The sequence below is a fragment of the Calonectris borealis genome, chromosome 6 (assembly GCF_964195595.1).
Source record: "Calonectris borealis chromosome 6, bCalBor7.hap1.2, whole genome shotgun sequence".
Classification (NCBI taxonomy): domain Eukaryota; kingdom Metazoa; phylum Chordata; class Aves; order Procellariiformes; family Procellariidae; genus Calonectris; species Calonectris borealis.
The window spans coordinates 42,407,689-42,427,957 of record NC_134317.1 but is presented as its reverse complement, the minus strand read 5'-3'; the positions used below and the strand labels follow the sequence as shown (position 1 = coordinate 42,427,957).

Sequence of the window (20,269 nt, the reverse complement as noted above, 5' to 3'; positions counted from 1 at the left end):
AGCATAGCTGCTTCTCAGCCATGCCAGGCCAGAGCTGTATATCCAAATAATGACACTTTGTTTAAGTATTTTTTAGGGAGAAAAAAATTATTGAAATTATTCTATTCATTGAAATGAATTATTGAAATTATTCTATGTCAATAGAACAGGTGGATACGGTTTTCCTGAGGCTACTCATTACCAAGGTGTCCTTATGCTGAACTGTTTCCTATATTAAAGTTTGCTCCATGTTTTACAGCTTTGAAGTTTATGTACATAAAATATTGACCCTAAAAATGGATTCATGAAGGTGAATGCCTAACTCTGTGTATAGCTGGCTTGCAAATGAGATTGTTAATAACAATGGTTTATGCTAATGATAGCAACACTTCAATACACCATAATTTACCTACAGTAAATGAGATATTTATGACTACCCCAGGCTTTTTGACTGAAAACACTGTGGTTTTCAACACTGCTGTGTCTTTGGTTGGGGTCGCGACAAAGCTTTCAGGGCAACGCGGTATTTTACACGTTCGATGGTGTACGATGGGATGCAGCTATAATTTTGTGAAGACTTGCACAGGTTAGTGCCTCCTGAGCACCGGCACAGCTATTGCAACCGCTACAGCTGTCAGTAATTTGGATAGAGCACTTTATGCACAAACCTCCTAATTTGATCCTTTCCAGGACCCCGGCGGACGCGTGGAGCTCAGCAGCGCTGCGGGGGGACCACGGGTGAGGGGCTTCGCCAGCAGCCCCGCCGGCGGGCCCGCCGCCAGGCCCTGAGGGCGCCGGCCGGCCTGCGCCGCGGCCTGCCCCCGCCGCACCGGGGGTCTTCCTTCGCTTGCCTGTGGGGCGAGCAGCTACTGGGCGCACGGGGCCACCCGCGGGGGGAGCACCGCGTTCCAAGCCTCCCGCGGAGGCGGCTGAGGGGACAGCCGCCCTGAGGGGAGGCGGGGGAGCGACCGGGCCCGCCGCCACCGCGCCGCGGGGCAGCGGGACCCCCGCACTACCTCAGCGCACCGCCCGCCCCGCGGACTACATTTCCCAGCGTGCCGCGCGGCGGGCACGGCGCCGGCGAGGGGGCCAGCGGCCTGCGCGGTGACGTAACGCGGGGGCGTGGCCTGCGTGAGCGTGAAGCGGGCAGAGGAGAAGGACGTAGGGGGGCAGCGGGGCGAGCGCGCGGGAGGGTGAGGCGGGGCGGGGGGGGGTGCGTCCCGGTGAGAGCGCGGTCGCGTGCGCCGCCGCCACCCCGCCGCGCGCCGGGCACGAGAGCGAGGCTGGGCCGGGGGCGCGAGGCTGAGGAGGGGCCGGCCATTGGCTGTCGGCGCGCGCGCGCGAGGGGCGGCGGGACCGGCTGTTGCTGCGGAGTTGAGGCGGCGGCGGGGTCCGGCCGGGAGCTCAGCGGCGCCCGCCGCGCTGCCGCCCTCCATGGGGCTGGGGGCGGCCGGCTTGCCCTGCCCCGCCGCCGCGATGAAGTGACAGCGGGCGGAGAACGGCGGCGGCGCCCCTTGCGGGCTGCGAGGCGAAGGGCTGCTGCCGGCCCGGCCCGGGGCGGGCGGCGGGGGGTCCGGTGAGTGAGGCGGCGGCCGGGGCTAGTCCCCTGCGCGCCCCGCCTCCCCCCGCCGCCGCCCGCCGGCCTGCGCGGGGGTCTCGGTGCGGGAAGGGAAGGGGGAAGGCGTCGGGCCGGAGCGGGCGACGGCGGCGGAGGGGAGCGGCTGCGCCATGAACTACCAGCAGCAGCTGGCCAACTCGGCAGCCATCCGGGCCGAGATCCAGCGCTTCGAGTCGGTGCACCCCAACATCTACTCCATCTACGAGCTGCTGGAGCGGGTGGAGGAGCCGGTGCTGCAGAACCAGATCCGCGAGCATGTCATCGCCATCGAAGGTGAGCCGGCGGGGCTCCGTCGCGGCGGGGAGAGGGGTAGGCGGTGGGGGTCGTGCCCTGCTCCCTCCCCTCAGCCCGTGGCCCAGCCTGCGGGGTATTCGCGGGCTCACTGGGAGCAGCTGCCTGCGCCCTCCTGGCTGCCTTCCCTTCCGCCACCCCCCCGCGGCAGGCTTTTTGGGGGAGGGGGTGGGTGTCTTGGGCTGGTCCCCATCGGTTCCCCTGCGCCGAACGCCCAGGGTGGCCCCTCGGCGTGGGTTTCCTTTGCAGCCGAGCGAGAGGTGGGTTTGTTGAGAGCGCGGCTGGAAAGGGGCTCTGGGCGCTGCGGGGAGAAGTTGTTTTGCTACTTGCCTGCCGCTGACGTGCGGGCAGAGCAGCAGTCTCGTTAGGAGTGGGTGAAGGTGGGAAGGGTGATGCTGGCTTTGCCTGCAGAAGGGTTGGAGAAAATGAGATTTTTTTTTTTCGGTGCTCCGTGCAGTTTCTGATGGAGACATTTAAAGTACGGGTTCCAGTTTAGTGCTGTTAAGTGGGTAAACAAGATGTACAACTGGATTCAGAGCGGTAGTCTGTTTATGCAGCAGTGTAAAAACAGGTTTGAAGGCAAGATGGAGATAACAGTCTTCTAAGCTTAGATTGATACGCATCTATCCCCGAAGGAGCACTGCAGAGACTGTTGAACAGCAAGATGTGCAAAATAAGAAAAAAATTGTCAGTATTGGGAGGTCTGCAGATATTTTTCTTAACTGTCACTGGAGTTAAAAAGAACAAACAGTATTGGCCGAGAACATGTATTTTAAGAAGAAATGTTCGAGTTATTTTGCATAATAACTTACTAAGCACTTTGCGTTGTGTGCTTTTGCAATTGAAATAGTCTGCCACTATTTTGGAAAGGATTCAAGGTAGCAGAGTATGGTGTACAGCAGCTGAAATATCTGCTTAAAACCATCTTGTGTTGTTGGCCTATCTTGTCCTTAAATTATATGTAGTAAAAAAGTCCTGCTGGAAAAGCTGCTATTGAGATTGTTACTTGAAAGACTGCATTATTCGCCTGACTCGTAAGCAATGCAGCTTGAATAGACAGACATAATGTTTACTGCCGTTAACATTTTGGGGGGGGAGGGGGCAAAAAAAACCCCTCTTCTATAGCGAGTCACTGAGACTGGCAGTGCCTGTCACGTATTAAAGAACATAGTCGGATGCAGAGACTTAGCTGGGGACTAAGTATGTGGTTCAGTTTTGTGCGTACTCTGTGTTGTATTTGTGAGTTCATTGAACTTATGGTGTGTGGTTGTTGGCTTCTTGGAGTCTGGGTTGTCCCCTCCTGGGAATCCTTCCCCTTTGCTCTCCTCTTTCACTGGAGAGATGGAAACTTATATATTGTGGGAAGGATATGGCACAGGCACCACTGTTCCTTTCTCAGTGCTACTGGTGTTTGGATTTCTGTGGGATAGATGATGCCTTCAGCAGAACATTTTTTTTTTCCTTTAAGTGGTAATTAATACGTGTTTATGTGGTATAAATATGTTTCTTGAATAAGATGCTTGGGATATAGTGATGCAGCCAAGTTTGTGTTGAAGTGGGAGGAGGATAGGAAGCACTGTATGTGAAGCACTACATGTCATTATCTTCATAGCATGTGACTTGTGTTAGTCTTTTCATGTATTAATGATTTGTGTTACCTAACTGTAGCTCAGTTCATTTGTCAGTCACGAAGACTTTAAAACCAAAATAGCAGCCTGCAAATGTGTTTCAAAAGCAGAGCCGATGAGTAAAATTTTCATAGACAATTTGTGTCTAACTTATATTGGAGTCATGAAACCAGTAGATATGATTTGTGGGAAAGATTCATCTAGAAATTAATCTAGAAATAATCTAATAAGTCTATTTTAAGTCTTTTCTGTTTTGAGGGCTCTTCAACTAATTCTTAAATATTAAAAATTGCATATATTTAAAAAAACCCAACAACTCCTTTAGATTACAACTCCACCAGGTTGTATTTTTGGTAAACCTCCTTTATCTAACTATTTCCCACTGATACTAGCTTTTAAACCTATGTGGTAATGCCATATTGCATGTAGGAAGAACTTAGACATAGTCATTTGTTTTGCGGCTGTTGCAGTACAATTTTACTGCAGAGTTGAGTGTTATAATGGTGCTCCCCAAATCACAAAACCTTTTGAGTTCAAGTTACCCAGCTTTTTCACTGACAGCGAGGAATTGTGGTGTGGTTGGCGTATGGCTGGCATGAGAAAATATTAAGTAACTTTTTGCTGAAATAGTTTCTTCCAGCGGAAGGAGAACTGTACCCTTTAAAGAAAAGAATATAGTCTCATTAGTTCAGGCTGCTTTAAACTGTAACTCCAACCAACACGTGCTCCTTGCACAGCTCAGGTAATACTTTCCTGCTCAAGAGAGGTTTGACAGATCTGGAGGAGAACATAGTTGGAATCTACAGCAATTTGAGACTTATTTCAGTGAAGTAAAGAGACTATTACCTCTTCCCAGAATTTTCTTTTCAACATAGAGTGGCACTGTCTTCCCAACACTTTGGATTTTGTTGGCAATGTAAACTCTCTTTCTTTTTAGGCTCTGAGTTCTATTATAGGAATGTCTGGACACACTTGCTGGACCAATGACTGTTGAAATAATGTGGAATTAAAACTGGCCTTTCAGCAGCAGCAGTTCTTTATATTCAACTACACGAGTTGTATCTAAACCTGAGAGCAACTACTAAACCTTCCTAAACTGGGTCATAAATTGACATGTCGATACTTTTTGCACAGATTTCTTTCCCTGTATTATTCTAAATTAGATGTGATACTGGGTAAAACAGTTCCATGTAATATTAATTAGTTTTTCCTCATTGGATAAAAATGCTAAAAATTGGTTACTTTCAGGTTCTTGCATTTCACGGAGTTGCAAAGTCAACAGTTTAAAAGCATACCCTTCCATTCAATTTTCTTTGTGTGCAATTCATACTAAGTAGCCAGACAATTTTAGATGCTGTCATTTAGGCTGTTAACTGTAGTAAAAACTGTCTTCATATGGTCTGTAGTTCATGAGCTTAGTTCTGCTAGTAGATGCATTAGTACTTGATCAATATTAAACAGTTCTTATATCAAGTACGTTGTGTGCTTAGAAATGGAGAGAAGAAAACGTGGATTGACTTCAGCAGTCTTTAAATTGCTGGAAACATCTTGGGGTTTCAAGGTATGATGGTCTTAAGGTGTGCATGTAGATGCGTAAGGGTAGGTAATAGCAGAATATGTCAGTTCCAGTTTCTATCATCCAGACTGAGATTAGCATTTTATTGTTATAAATCTTTAAGAATGATGCAAAACCAAGGAAAGGCGGTGAAAAAATTTAGTTTCTAATCCTTCATGAAAGGATTTTAAAACAATTTACCAATGTCAATGTCGTCTTGGCTAATAGTCTATAAAAACATTTTTGCTGATGTACTTATTACTAACAGATGCTAATGTAGCAAGTGTTGAGCATCTGAAATAGTTTGCTATCCTTTTACAGAGCAGCAAGCCTGTCGAAACAGATTCTGCTTCGCTATGGGGTTCGAGCAGAATTTCCTAACTGGGAAACATCTTGAATCCTCTACTAGTAAAACAAAGCCTTAATGATGAGGCTTAAGATACCGGCCTCAGTGTGCCTTGTGAGTAATTTGAAGATGTTCCCTGTAGTCTGTGCGGGTGTTTTTGTTTTTTTTTTTTTATTTCCCCTCTCTAAATGAATAGGAAATCTGATTTTATTTATTTATTTTTTAATCTAAGGGTAAGTTATTGCTTTTGTTCTTATGGATGCCATACCAGACATTATTCAGTCATGAATTGCCGTGTTCCAGCGCATTTTGTGATTTCTATCCTGATTTTTCTGTTCAAAAGAAAAATAATGTGTTGTGAATACTAGTTTGAGTTTTGAAATTATGATTATGAAGTATTTCATGGGACTTCAGAAATAATCTAAGTCTTAGAGAAAATATGAGATCTGTACATTTGGAAATTACTTGTTCAGGGCAGTCCAAAGATCCTGATGCACTGGAGGAGTGGGTGTTTCTGTTGCTCATACTGAAGTGTATGAGACAAATGAGTTAAAAAATGAATGTACTGTAAAAGCATTGCTTGCTGTTGTGAAATGTAAGGCTACAACTGTTTTTCCTGCTTAATGTACCTGCTCTCTCCTACTTGATGATAGAAAAATGGCAGGCACATCAATGATCAACCTTCTTTGGCTCCCTATTACAGAAGGAGTATCTTTATTAGTTGACTTTTCTTTAACTTGGCAGCTTAGTGGTAAATGAGGGTGAGTCACTGCTGTATAGTAGCGTCTTCTTAATAATGTGAGCCTTCCTGCAAATGTACAAATAGCTCGTGACAAGGAGCAAAAGCTGATTGTAGTACAAGACTTGGTAAAGAATTATATCAAGCTGCGATTTGGAAACAATGATAGTCACTCTGAAAACTATTTGAATACCAGTCACTCCTTTTACTTGGCTATTTTGTTGAAACAGAGTTAGGAGATCCAGCATCTGGGAACCTCCATGCAAGTGAATAATTAAGTCAAGCTCTCGAGGAGGCGAGTTTGGGTATATGTTGTATTATTTCAGTACATCAAAAGAATGATGGTATAGTTCGGATACGTAGGCATAAATGACCAAAGCTGAAAAAAACCAAGTATTGCATAAGACAATTGCATTTTGAAATGTTAATAGCAATCACCCTATTCAAGCTTTAGTTACCGTTTGCCTTTTTGAACTGTGGATCAAACGGTATGATTTGAAATGATAAAACTGCTTCTCCAAACAGCCATCTTGTTTCAGATTTCTGGGAGAGAGGGCAACAACAGAGCATGCTGGGAATGTGCTTTTTTTGTTTGTTTGCTGGGGGATTAAATTTGTGTGATTCACATGTAGGGAATCTGAACACGTTATCTATACTTAGTGTATAAGTGCATCTAGGTAAATTTTGAGCTTTGCATATACACAATAAGCATTGACTTGGGTAGTGATCGTTGCTTTTAAGAGCCAGTGCAATATGTTTGGAACAAGCCTCTTACTGCCTTTTTCTGCTGGTTGTGCATGTGTGACTTTGTGTACTGAGCTGTGCGTTAACCTAACTAAAAAGTGGCATTTTTCTGCTGTGATTCTGTCTTGCTGTCTATAGACTTTCAGTGCGGACAAACTGATGAAACAGAGTATGTATTTTGTAGTTTTGGTGAGTAGTATCAAAATGGAAAGACATTTCTTTTTAATGTGGAAGGTAATAGACTTCAGCGTATGAGTAACCAAGAAAATTCAAATGCTTTGCTTTACTTGTGTGGTGAACTAAAAGTTTGGTTTGATAGTTGTGTCTTAAGTTACTGGAATGTCTTATTCCAAGTTGAAGTGACTGTGCTTTCTGGCTTTAAGTTATATGCTTCATTGCTATTCTCAGCAAAAGCTGCATGATTAAATATCAGATGCTTTTGAGTGAGCGCATAAAAGTCACAAATTGAGAGGAAAACCTTAAACCATTAACTTCTAAGGATAACTTTTTTTTCCCTGAGGCAAAGAAGGAGACATGCTGTGGATCAACTGATGTTGGAACAAATGTGTTGTGAGGCTTTAGGTTTTTTGAGGAGCGTGCGGGGCTTCTCCCACCGTTTGCTTTGGGGGATTAGTTTAAAGCAGCATGCAATAATGCTGCAACAAGAGTTCATGCTGCTGTGTATACAGATCACTGTTTTTATTTCTATTTAAGTTGGCAAATGAGTCTCACTCCCTAAAAAGAGGGGTCACTCAGCAATGCAGCAGGTTGGACATTTGATTCGCTTTGGCTGATCTCAGGCGCTTGGGAAAAGGAAACACACCTTGTAAAGGCGGTTACTGTGTTTATGTTATGTTCTGCATTGTACTTTGCGAAGGCCAAAATGGCAGTTGCGGTTTCCTAAGGGTGACATAGGTGCTCAAGCTAAGTGTCTTCACAAGATTTATTTTCTAATAAAATACATTATCTGACACTTGAGGTATCCGTAGTCTTAGTCTTAACTTTACTACCTGAAGAAAGCGCTGCTCTGAATCTTGAATTACATAGTGATCCCACATAGTGAAAACTGATGTGGGAATACGATGTATTTCATTAATTGCAAATATTAAGGGATGCACTTACAAACATACTGTAGTCTGACAGTTGTAAATTAAATTAAAACCCCCACTTTTTTTAGAGAATGATGGAGGTTGGGAATAGTGCCAGGTAGATGAAGAACTTCTCCCCAGACGTCAGGAATACTCTGTTCTTTACTGCATCACAATTGGGAATTCGTTTTGTCTTTACCAATAAGCAAGGTAAATGGCAGTGTTGATATTTTTGGCAAATCTTTGAAGAAAAGGTAATGTAAGCTCCAAATATATTAGTAGCTGAAATGGAGAACTCAGTTGCATCTCATCTCTGTGACCTTCTGCTGACAGTGCATTTCAAACATCTGTTTCTGCAATTGTTAGTTTTTATGTTAAGGGTATTCTTTCTGATCTTCATAGACATAGCTTTACATCATTTGTGGAAAAAATCTAAAACAATTACTTAGTAATCTACAGTGGATAAAGTTCCCCTAGTCTGAGAGACAAAGTATTGTATTAAATGTTTTTTATAATCCTAACCTCTGTGGGAATAAGATTTGTCTTCTGTAATATTAGTTTTTGTCCTTGACTGCCTTCAAGCACTCTTTGTACTTCATGTCACCTGTACTGCGGGAGAGCTGTGGCTAAACTTCTCCTTTGTGTTCTCGCTTGTCCTCATACCATGGAATAATTGAGCAAAGACAGTGCCAGATGTGGACAAGTTGTGAGATGCAGCAAACTTTTGATTTAAAGACTGATGGGAATTCTGTACTATCGGGACTTAAATACAGTTTCATGGATGTCATATCTATAATGGAGAGAGACGTATGCATGGAGCCCCATGGCGAGGGTGAGCGGGTGCCCCGCAGGGGCTGCTGCCTGGCACGAGCCGGAAGAACAGAGGGTGAAGGGCAAAGATCCCAAATAGTGGGGCACTGACTGGAGCAGGAGGCGCAGACCAGTTTGGTTTGGGCACGGTACTGGGAGCCCCCCACCCCGTGGCTGAGAACACTGGTGTGATGAGTTGTACCTGTTCCTGTGCAGGAAAGCAACTTGGCCTGAGCGCCTGAGTCCCTCCTCCCATGCCTGGCCTTGGTGGGGTGTGTTTTGGGGGCTGGGTTTTTTTGTGTGTGTTTTGGTTTTTTGACAATATAAATTCCTACTCAGCACTGGTGAGGCCGCACTTGGAGTATTCTGTCCAGTTCTGGGCTCCCAAGGACAAGAGAGACATGGGCATAGTGGAGAGAGTCCAACGAAAAGAGTCAAAATGGAAGAGCTAACTTATGATTATCTATTAGGCTAGTTATTGGGCATTTCACTTGTTTGTCATGTTATTCTTAATACTTTACTAGCAACATTCATTGTCATATCATGTAGGGTTTTAAGTGGTTGATATTGCACCTTGTGGCTGTCCTAGAAAACTTAGCATTTAAATGCTGTGAGAGGAAAGATACAGTTCAACTGCAGTCATAAGCTCTCCAGCCTGTGGGTACAGAGCAGTGAATAGCTTTGAGTGATAAGGTTAAACTTTTGAAAGGATTTGATGAAATTAGGAACACTTCAATTCTCTTCTGTCAATATGGAATGACTTTTCAAATACTACTTAGTCTTTTGGACAGAGCTTTTGATCCAAAGTTGTTTGCAATTTATTTGTACTTCTGTTTTGATTGTGATAAAGTTATAAATGCTGCATGAATCCTGTGACTACTGCTAGAAATAAGGTAACAGTGCTGTCTCACTTAGATATATTCAGGCTACCAGGGATCTATAACTACTTAGAAAGTTTTGTTTTACATTTCTAATTTCAAGACGGAAACAGAGGGATTGTCAGGTTCCCTTGTTGGTAGCGAGTCCGTTGTGGGCAGCTGGCAATTCCAAAGCCCTCTGGAAGTATTTAATGTTGGTCTTTTTTTTTTTTTTTTTTGAAAGTGGATGGAAGCAGATGTGTTACTTAATCAGTATGTGCACATTCAACCTCATTAAAGCCATTTCAGGATTCTGACTAATGTCATATTTGGAGCCTGTATAATGGTACAGATGGAAGGGTGTTAAGATGGCAGTGCATTTCTAACCCAGTGAATGACTTGTTTTTTCATTTTTCTTTTCCTGTTGCTTAAATAAGCTTCAGTTAACCACTTAAGGAAGCAAGTGCTAAAAATACAGGGTTGATGTGTATGAGATGTGTAATTTCAGTGTCTTGTTTAGTAGCTTTGTTTGTTTACATAGTTGGATAATGAATGTAAACCTAATGATTATACAGCTGTTTTGTTTGGTAATTTCCCCTTCTGTACTTAAGAAAAATACAGGCAATCAAAGTGACTCTTAAGAATACTCAAACTGAATCTATAGCTTTAGCTGTATTGCTTTGTATTTGGATTTATTTATGAGAAGCTTCAGACGCAAATTTTTCATCTTTTTTTTCTGCATCATTTTGAAGGGATTGAAGGACTGTTCATAGCCTAGACCAAATCAATGCTTGACACAGTTTATCTTGAAACCTGTAGGAAAATCCACTTTGACTTGAACTTGGTAGTGCTTACATTTTCTATTAAACTAAAGCTGCAGATGAAGTTCTTCTTATTAGTAAATTTTTTGTTAGTTTATACCACTATAATCTATACTTTGCAACTCTATTTTTCAGTAACATAACCAGAAGGAGGACACAGCAAGATAGTCACCGTTGCAGGATTTTGTAGCATCCTGTAGCTTACTCTCGCTATTTTGTTAAATGGTTACAGTAGCATATGAATGTGTGATATCCATTATCTTACTGCTTCAAGTTCCCATGCTCAGGAGAGCAGCCAGGAAGCCTGTCTTTTAGGTATCACAGCAACTGTGTTCCCTAGAGGAAATATGCTAAAAGCGTGGCACTCTGGGTGCCCAGACAGCAGTCATTTAAATATATACCACTTAACTTTGCAAATGCTTGCGTATCTGAGTTAACTAGTTGTGAACCAAAAGCAGAGCTTTCTGTGTCATTTGGTCAGTAACCCAAGACAGATGTCTCAGAACCTTAAATAAGGAGGTGGCTGGCATACGAATTTGAACGAACATGGAAAGCGAGTGTATAGGAAAACATATTAGGTATTAGACTTCAGCAGCCTTTCTGAATACACTTGCTTTGCAATTTTGTATTTCTTATGAAATGTTTCATTATTAAAAGACAGCTTGTACACAGGATAGTAGTTCGTGAGGTAATCGCAGCATGGTACTGGACAGCAGATGTCATTTCCCACTAATGACACATGAAAGTAGTTGCACTTGAGTGTAGGATCACCTGTGCTCTCATCGGAGTCTGATATGAATGAACCCAGTGATTTTAGGATACTGAAATGGCCGTCTAGCACCGGAGTAAAATCATCAGTATGCTTCTGTATTCTGCACTGTCAGAGCCTGTTCTTCTCCACGTGGAGTGCAAGCCTTAAGGCCTAGAATAGTTAGCAGGCATCTCGATCAAAACTGCGCTACCTCTGGGCTGGGATAATAAAGTTTATGAACACCCTGTTGTAACACACTAATGCAGTGAACAGAAGCAGAAAGCCAACTGTAGCAGTAGGAACCTACAGCATTTCTTTTCATGAACTTGGCATCCTAAATTAGCTGTATTGCTTTCAAAATGTTGAGCTGGCTGTGCAGGATACAAAAGGTCTCTTGAAAACTAAGCCTTCAGTAATGTTGAAATAGTATGAAGCAGTAATTGAGCTGACACTGGATTCTTATATTTGAATATTGTCTCTTCTTTTGTAAACCTAATGTAAAGGCATGAGTTAGGCTTTAGTGACTAAGTGCTTCATGATATGTAAAGATTAAATAATAACAGATGCTCCTGTCATAGTATACTGTTATAGTCGTACTTCTCACGATCACCTGTAGACTTGGTAGACATTTATGTTCAGGCAAAGGTGGCATGCTCTTGGAAGAATGTGACAAATTGGGCCTGGTAAGAAATAGGCACAAGTCAGAGATAGGAGCTGTGCGTGATCACTAAATTGGCATACTGCTTCGTATCTGCTGTTCTAGCTACTGTTGGAGGCATATTATAAAACAGATATCAGGTTCTTGAGAGAAATATGGGCTATGTATCTCTTACCTGGGTAACCTCACTGTTTAGCACTAAAACTAGAATAATAGCTTGGAAAATCTTAATGGATATGGGCATTTGATAGTGAGAATTTATCAGATAAGGTAGTTTCAAATCATTTTGCTATTAATTGCACCATCTCTGTTTCTGGCTAGAAGGTGTTACTGGTTGTATTGCCAAGGGTACCAGTGTCAACTATCAAAACTAATGCTGACAGTGAAGGAAAATAATGTTCCTTTGCTTTCATGAACATAACATTAATGAAGTAGTAGAGTTTGAAAATGTTTTTATAGTAAAGCTTTGTTAGTATTTTCAATACACCCTAAAGTCTTAATAGGATTATTTTCTTTTTTGGTACTGTGAATAAAGCTGAGTAATAGTTTTCCTTCAAAATAGAAAATTTGTTTTAGATTGCTGTTTGAGCTTGGGGTTGAAAGACTTCTGTGGGTCTCTGGGCAAGCTTCTGATCCCTCTGCACAGGATGGTGACAGTGATGGGTAGCTGCTTTGCGTTGTACGAAATGGTAAAAATTGACAATGCTACTGGTATGCTCTGAATATGAAGAAGATCTATAGCTGCAGCCTTAGTACATGTGGGACTTTCTTGTAGTCATTTATCACTTACCTATGGCAATTCTGTTACTTGAATCTGTAGGTTCAGGCTCGGAGTTGAGTAAATGAAAGCAGGAAGGAATAGAAACAAGCTGTGCAAAACTATTCCTGTACCCTGTGGCAACTCATCTGTTTAGTCCCATTTCATTACTTTTCTCATGCAAAATAAGATTGTAATTTTAACCTGCATTAATTAAGCTTCAAAAATACTTCATCGCTATGAGATTGCGGCATTTAATAGCATCTAGATGTATAACAATACATTAGTTTATAGATGGAAGGATCTTGCTATTGACTTATCTTGAAAAATTAAATTTGAGTAGGGTGGGGCTAACCTAAAGGGCACAATTTGCTTGAGGCAAACGATGCGCTGAATACATAGTGCATAACCTCTGAGAGGGAGGTAAGTGATGTGTGTTAATCATCTGGGTAAGAATGCTAGCCAGGTTAGATGCAGGGATATTTACAGCGGACATCTGCCTTGATAAATGGTTAATGCATTTTAAGGCTAGTATTTTAGCTGAAGTCAGGAGACCTACATGACTTATAAAAAGACAGTACTTCTCCGGGAATATTTTGCTTACTGGAACATCTTGCTTCCTGCATAATAGAGTGAATTCAGTTAGAGGGTTGCTGGTTTGATTTATGATGCTAATTGGTGTGGTGGTTGATGTGAACTGCATGTACTAATTGCTCATTTGCTAATCCTCGCCAAATTATCTGGCAAAAGCTTTTAAAAGGGAGCATTCCATGTTTTTTAAAACTGGTCAGCATACAAATAGAAACAATTGGGGGCTCCCATTTTGCTTGTAAGTGCCTAATCTAAGTATTGGTCCATTTTAGTTGCTGTAATGTTTCAGGGGAACTTCAGTGGCTTTAATGTAGTCTTATTGTTGTTCTTCATGGTATTTGAACAACCTCTAGAAAATACTGTTCCAGAGCATGTTTGTGGGTTTTTTTTTTTTCTTCAACTGGATCATTACCATTATCTGCATGGTAAAAGTAGAATAGGTATGATACTTGGCTGTGCGGTTTTAGGTAACGGCAGACATGATGTGCTATTTGAATTTGTGTTGATGCATACAAGCCAGTCAGTGCAGCAGAAACTGCAGTGGGTAAAACATAAGAAAAAAAAAAATTGTGGATAATTCATGCAATGGTATTGAGATAAGAGTACGTTCACTGTCTCCTGATTCTGGTAACGGGAATGTGCGTTAAGTATTTTACTTACTGGGCAAACCCATCAACTCTAATATAAGCTGGAAAGCTTTTGTATTTCTGGGCTGATGGGGGAATGTTAATGTTAGATTATGAAATGCAATAGTCTGATGAGATTACTTTTACCTTCACTTAAATAAGGAAAGACCTGTTTGAGGAGAGGTGAGTAATAGCTGATTCTTCAGTTTAGAGAGTTTCACAGGCTGCTGCCTGTGCGAATGGTGTGGCTGGGCGGAGTGCTTCTGTAACTGCAGGTCTGTCGGTTAATCTGTGTTACAGTGAAATCAAAATAACTTCACATGTTAGACTAAAGTTCCTGACAGATAGGTGTTTGACAAAATGTACATTCATCTACCTTGAACTTAATATTCCAAGGTGATTTAGACACTTTAATGAATACAAAGTTTCCTAATTTGAGACTTACTGTGGGAGCAAGCCAGTAAGCACTGAAAGGAGACTACAGACAGCTGAAAAAAATTAGTCAATTTGGAGGAGAAAAAATCCATTTAAATGCTGGTGTTTGACTGTAACTTGAATGTAAGCTGTCAACAAGCAAAATACTTCAGTGACCTAAAAAGTACAAGTATATCCCTAAAGGGATTACTTGATGTTAGGTAATGACATGCTATTAAAATTAAAGCTCAAATATATATCCCTTGATTTGCTAACTAGGCCAGTCCAGTAGCTTTTAACTACTGGAATAGATAAATAGGAAAAATAATTTTTGCCAGAATTCGTAAAGAGCAAGGTAGCCTACTGGCATTGTTTCAGATTTTTCTTTTTGTAATTAGTATGTAAATAAGGTAGCTTACTTGGGCTGAGCCAGAGCTAGAAACTTGACTACAAATGTCATCATCTTGGAAGAAAGTGACACCAAAGCGAGGCATTGTAAAAGTTGCCTGGTAGTCCTTAATTTCAGTGAAAGGTGCAATTGGAGGAACCACTGTTACTGTGCAGTGTTGATACATTTCTCCTGGATTATCTGACATTCTGCAGCTGTTCTTGTATAGCTTTCATAATATTTTTCTGCTCAGCAGATAGGAATAATGCTTACTAGGTAGGTGGTGATATTTGATAAAAGCTGTCCAGTGATGACACATCAGGTAAATCAAATACTGATAAATAGATCCAATAACAAATGGGACTAGACCTTTTTAAAAGATCGGCGAGGCTGTAATAAAAAAAAAAAAACCAACCTGCTACAAACAGGTGTGAACATAGCTGTATAAATCTATGTTCTTCCTGACTTGTATATTTTTGTTTAGTTATATTTAATAATACTCAGGTGGTGGCTCCAGATGCTATTGTTCTTGTTGTGATAAATCAGAGGTACTCAATCTAGTTTACTCCACAAATTACTTTAAAAGATTCAGAGACCTTTTTTTTTTTAAAAAAAAAAAAGCACTAATTGTGTGACTGTTGCAGTGTGTTAGAGAAAGCAATGCCTTGGAAAAGCCACTTCTTTCCCATTGTCTACATGCTGGTTGTAAATGTGACTTTGTGTGCGTATGAATATTGGACCTGGCACGCAACTATTTAGCTTAGATGCAAATGTTAATGCTAATGCAGAGGTCTCTGCTGATTGTGGGCATTGTTAACGGACCGTGTACAGGATGGTTAGTCCGTGTTGATATTGCATGCTGTCAATGTTGCTAACACCTAAGCTAACTAGACTGAAGCTGGCTCCAATATGTAGAGAAAGTACTGTAGTTTTAAATGTGATGAATTTTGAGATGTGTTTTCCTGCAAATTCTGGAACAGTTTTGTTTTGAAAAACAGTAAGTAACACAAGTATGGACTGTGTCTATTCCCTCATTATCAGTCGCTTGTTTGCCTCTTAACTTGTTAATCGAGTCAATAAAAAGGCTGTTCATAGCTAGATATGTCAGCAGAGAGAGAGGATATTTTTTGACCTCAGGGGAACATATTCCCCAGACAGTGATTAAGGTACAGGTTTCACTGGGGATAGTGTGTGGAGAAAATTACAGGATGCCAGAAAAATCCTCTATGATCTCGTGACTCTTTGTCTAATTGGGTGGGTTGATTTCTGTTAGCCACACTTGTGTTCTTAGGGAGTTTGGTGGGTCTCCTGTGAGCATCACATCTGGATTGAAAAAAGCTGTTATCTGTATGCTTAACAGGCACTTGTCGAAAAATTGAAGTATAAAAAGCTAAAATCAAGAAGAGTGTAACGGGCTTAAACTTGAAGATACTTGATCTAAATTTCTTTAAAGCTCTGAAAAAGCAGCAGAGATGGCAACATTATAATACTGATTATGAACTGTCCTTCAAATTTTGTATCCCCAAGTTGTTGAAGTAGTACCATTCCATACAGATTCAAATAAAAACTAGTGATAGTTAAGTCTTTTGTCTAATTATAGTCCCATATTTTAAAGCAGAACATCAAGTTTGAGTCTTAGAAGATAGTCCGGTAAGCATCTTGAAAATATTGAATCTGTGATAGTGGCTTGTTTGTTTGCATCCAAAGTGGGTTTTGTGTGTTGGACGCTGTGGCCAAGCTGTTCCATAAGTACCTCTGCCTCGCACAAGAGTGACCTGAAAGCACATTCTGTGGGTATTACTGGTCCTGGAGCTAGAATCAGTTGCTAAAACAGTTTCTACACAGACGTGAGCACAAAAAAAGTACGGGAAAAGAAACAGAATTTGAATACATGGGGATTGTGCATGAGAAAACTGTATTAGGTTTCATCTTCTCCTCAGAAACATGGACAAATAGAAACTTTGATGCTGATGAAAAATGTGAGATGTGAAGTCATCATCTGGGGAGAGAGTGCAGGATTTATTTTTTAACCATAACAGCTTGAAAGTAAGTAATTCCTATGAAGCTGTAAAAATTGATTTTAATGGTCAAGATAGCTATATACACTTGAGGTATGGGTAGTTAGTGGTTTCCTAACTTGAAAGAATCATTTTTTTTCTCAGTGTTTGCCTCCAAGGAGGACAAACAGGCCATTGAAATGTAGGTGATGGCTGGAATATAGAGGCCTCAGTGTACGTTGGTTTTACTTCAGCAAACTTTTCAGGTGGTGGCAGGCTGTTGGCTTTTGGAAATAAGAAGCAGCAAAATTCTCATAATACTGAAAGACCAGCAGCTGTTCCTGGGAGACTTTGAGGTATGAACTAAAATGACAAAACTTGAGAGAATTCCGAAGGCTTCTGGATTACCACTTTCATTTGCTTGGATGTTATGAAGGGCTTTGACGCTAGACCTGGTTCAGCTTCTGATCTGCATGAGTGCCAACTTGAAAACTGATTCTGTATTTAGACATTTACATATACTGTGTCATAATGAGCATCCGATTTAAAAGCAAAGATTTTTAATTACAAGTAGGCTATGGCACTTATTTAATTTGTGTCTTCCATCTACTTGTAAGGAAATGTATGAATTTGCAGTTAACTTAAGTATTTAAAAATAAAAAGTAGTGTATTAATTTCCTGAAAAGAACAGTGACAGTAAATCAAGTTGCCTTTATTTGTGTCGCATTCAAGTGAAATATGACAGGGGAGCATTTGTAAGAAGGAATATGTAAAGTACCTTGCTAATGACAAATTGTGACATAAGATTGAAATAATTGAGATTCACGATCAAATCTACTTCTGATCCTATTTAATGAAACAAATTAGCTCAAACCAGATGGTTTCAGCAGGAGCCAAGTAGTAACTTCACGTTTTTAGGTTTGTGGAATGGCAGAACTGATGAAGTCTGGTCCTCCTCCTAGAGAGCTTCACTGTAAGGACACCAGCGATCCCATGCTCTTCATCCGCTTTCTTGCGTGCTTCCTTCTGTAAGCCAAACCACCAGCGGAACAAGAGGCAGCATATGCTGCAGCTGCATCCAAGCTACCTGCGTGTCAGCAAGTACGTGTCTGCTGATGCGAAGGTGCGCGTGCAGAGTGACGAGCGGCAGGCCAAGGGGACTGCGCACACGGGGAATCTGTTCTTCCAGCTGGAAGACTAGCTCAAGCATTCTTCTCTATACCCTTCTCCTGGGCATTTTACTCTCTAGAGTTCTACTGCTGTCAAATCAAGCTGAAACTGAGTAAAGAACTCAAAATTTCAAAGCGGAAGAGAGGATTTTTTCATGTTTACATATGAGGTTTACTGTAACGTGGTGTTTTTCATCCACTGACTTGCATAAAAAGAAACAAATCATTCTAACTTACGCTCTGTGTTTACTCTTTAGGAGGTGAAAGCTTTATATTGAGAAAAGCCATGTTCTAACATGTGGGTGATTGCTAATCTTATGGAAATGATGTATTGAGCAGATGAGGCCTAATTAATAATGAATAAAGTTGCTGCACTACTATGAGAGTCTTGGGCGGGGGGGGGGAATTAAGCTTTTTTTTAAAAAATTTTCTTAAAAAACCCTGCAGGGTAAAGCCTCTTCAGGTTAATCAGGCAAGGTAAGTTTGTAATCTGAGGGTTATATTTCTGTGCTCCTTTGTGCATTAGGAATATTACAACTTCTACATTCAAGTTGAATTCAAAATGAGGTGATGTGCTTCTTGATTCCCAGTTCAGATTTAACTGAAAATAATACAAGGAATGTGAAAGGTTTTTGGTGAAGCAGAGCAACAAAGTATAAACTTGCTAAAAACGGATGTAGATCTTCACTGTCTTCTGAGAGTATAGCTTAAGAGAAGGGTGAGCCTGCAGTTGCTAAAAGAGGGGGATCCTTCCACCCCACCAGCTCCCTTTCACAGGTTCTAGCCCTTCAGAAACGAGCTCAGTGTAAAAAATAAGTAATTGTTTTACTAGGATAGCAAGCTGAACAAGCTAGCTTAAGACTCAGATGAGCTTTAGCGCTGTTACAGGAATGGGTGTGGGATTGCGCTGCAAGGTCTGGGACAGCTTGTCAGGGTGTCAGAGGGCTGTGGGCTCTGTTCAGTGGATTGCTGGCCTGCACCTAGACCTTGTTTCCTTAAGCAACAGGGGCAAGCTAGCAGAGCGCTGCACAGAAGCTATTGCAACTGAGCCAATCAATAGGCTGTAAAATAACTTCCAGGCTCTAACGAACTTGAACCCATTTCTCTGGGAGCTATATGCATGTTCCCTTTATCTGCAACTGATCATAAGTATGTTGAACCTGAGTTGCTTGTATAATGAACAGTCTAAGGTTTTAATTAATCTTGCCAAAAGGCTATTATGCATCATCCTTACGATTGTTTTTCATTTGCTATGCGCAAATTAAAGTACCGTTAGAGTTGTATTGCATGCAAGTCATGCAGCTAAACACAATTTTTGTTTCAGCAAGAAGAAATTTATCATACAAAAAAAGTGCTGAAAGATGTACATTTATGCTGGCTAGATGTTTAGGATTTTGAGCTGAACACAGTGAGGCACAGTTGCAGTTACTGCTAACTTGAGTGTCTGTGGCTTTCATAACTAACTGTTGATGTCTGCAGATATTAAGGAGAGGAAGTCTTGTCTTCAGTACTTCTAAGTCTAATCACTTTAATCTTTTTATGGACCTTGACTATCTGCAGCTGTTGGTGTTGTTTTTTTTTTTTGGAAGATGATCAAGTTGTTTGTTAGGGACTTGTGAGTTGGAAATAGGCACCTTTAAAAGATGGGGAGTATGAAAGGGGCAGTTGTTGCAAACTCGACACTCATTATGGTGAAGAATAAAGGATTTCTAAAACTTGGTAACTATGTACTGTGTCCTAGGCTTGAATGAAGTGAGAAGCACATTCCTGAAGTCAAATTGTTGTCTTATGCTAATGCTGCTTGGTGTTGACTACTTTGTACAGTATAATGTAAGTCATCTTTTAATTAATGGATGACACTGGTAATTTGTTAATGTTGTGATAATTGCAGCACTTACAGGAACAACTGTGGGCCAAAACATTCAGTTAAGGTTTGCGTTGGGCAATTGGCATTTTCTGGAAAATGCTTATTTATCCCAAAGCCTAGGAATGCCTGAGTACCAAGCACATTTGACTGGATCTCCTTGCGTTCAGTTCCTTTTCCCCTCGTCTGTTTGTACTACAAAATCAGACTGCTCTGTAACTGCTGCCTTCCGTCAGTGAGTATGCAAGACCATGTGGTGCTGTGGAGATGAGAATTCTGCCAGCATACACTTTCCAAGGAAACATTTGTCAGGAAATTTTATTGAATGAAAAAATAAGCTAAGAGGCCAGCGTAGATCGACTTTCTCACGTTGTCTTAATACTTCCTTTTTCCTAGCTGAGCTGATACTGAAGTGTTTTGGTAGTCTGATAACTGATGACTGTAGATATATTCTAGTTAGAGTAGTAAGCCTGTTCGAAACATAGATTTTAAGCTTTTAAGAAATGTGTTTTTGTGTTTCAGTGAATAACACAGGGTTCATGTTTTCAGGTTTTCAATAAAAGTTAAATTTGTATCAC

General features: G+C 41.3%; 1 protein-coding gene across 3 annotated transcripts in view; it reads left to right on the top strand.

The window, feature by feature from the left end:
- Positions 1-1,634: 1,634 nt before the first annotated feature.
- The window catches only part of AGAP1 (ArfGAP with GTPase domain, ankyrin repeat and PH domain 1), a 392,680-nt gene continuing 374,045 nt past the window's right edge, over positions 1,635-20,269 (top strand). For 2 of the 3 annotated variants that reach the window (XM_075153786.1, XM_075153785.1), the window contains exon 1: positions 1,635-1,870. In XM_075153786.1, the coding sequence (XP_075009887.1) occupies positions 1,708-1,870 (163 nt within the window). In that variant the 5' untranslated portion in view covers positions 1,635-1,707. The remainder of the gene's footprint in view (positions 1,871-20,269) is intronic. The other variant, XM_075153787.1, reaches the window with a different exon arrangement.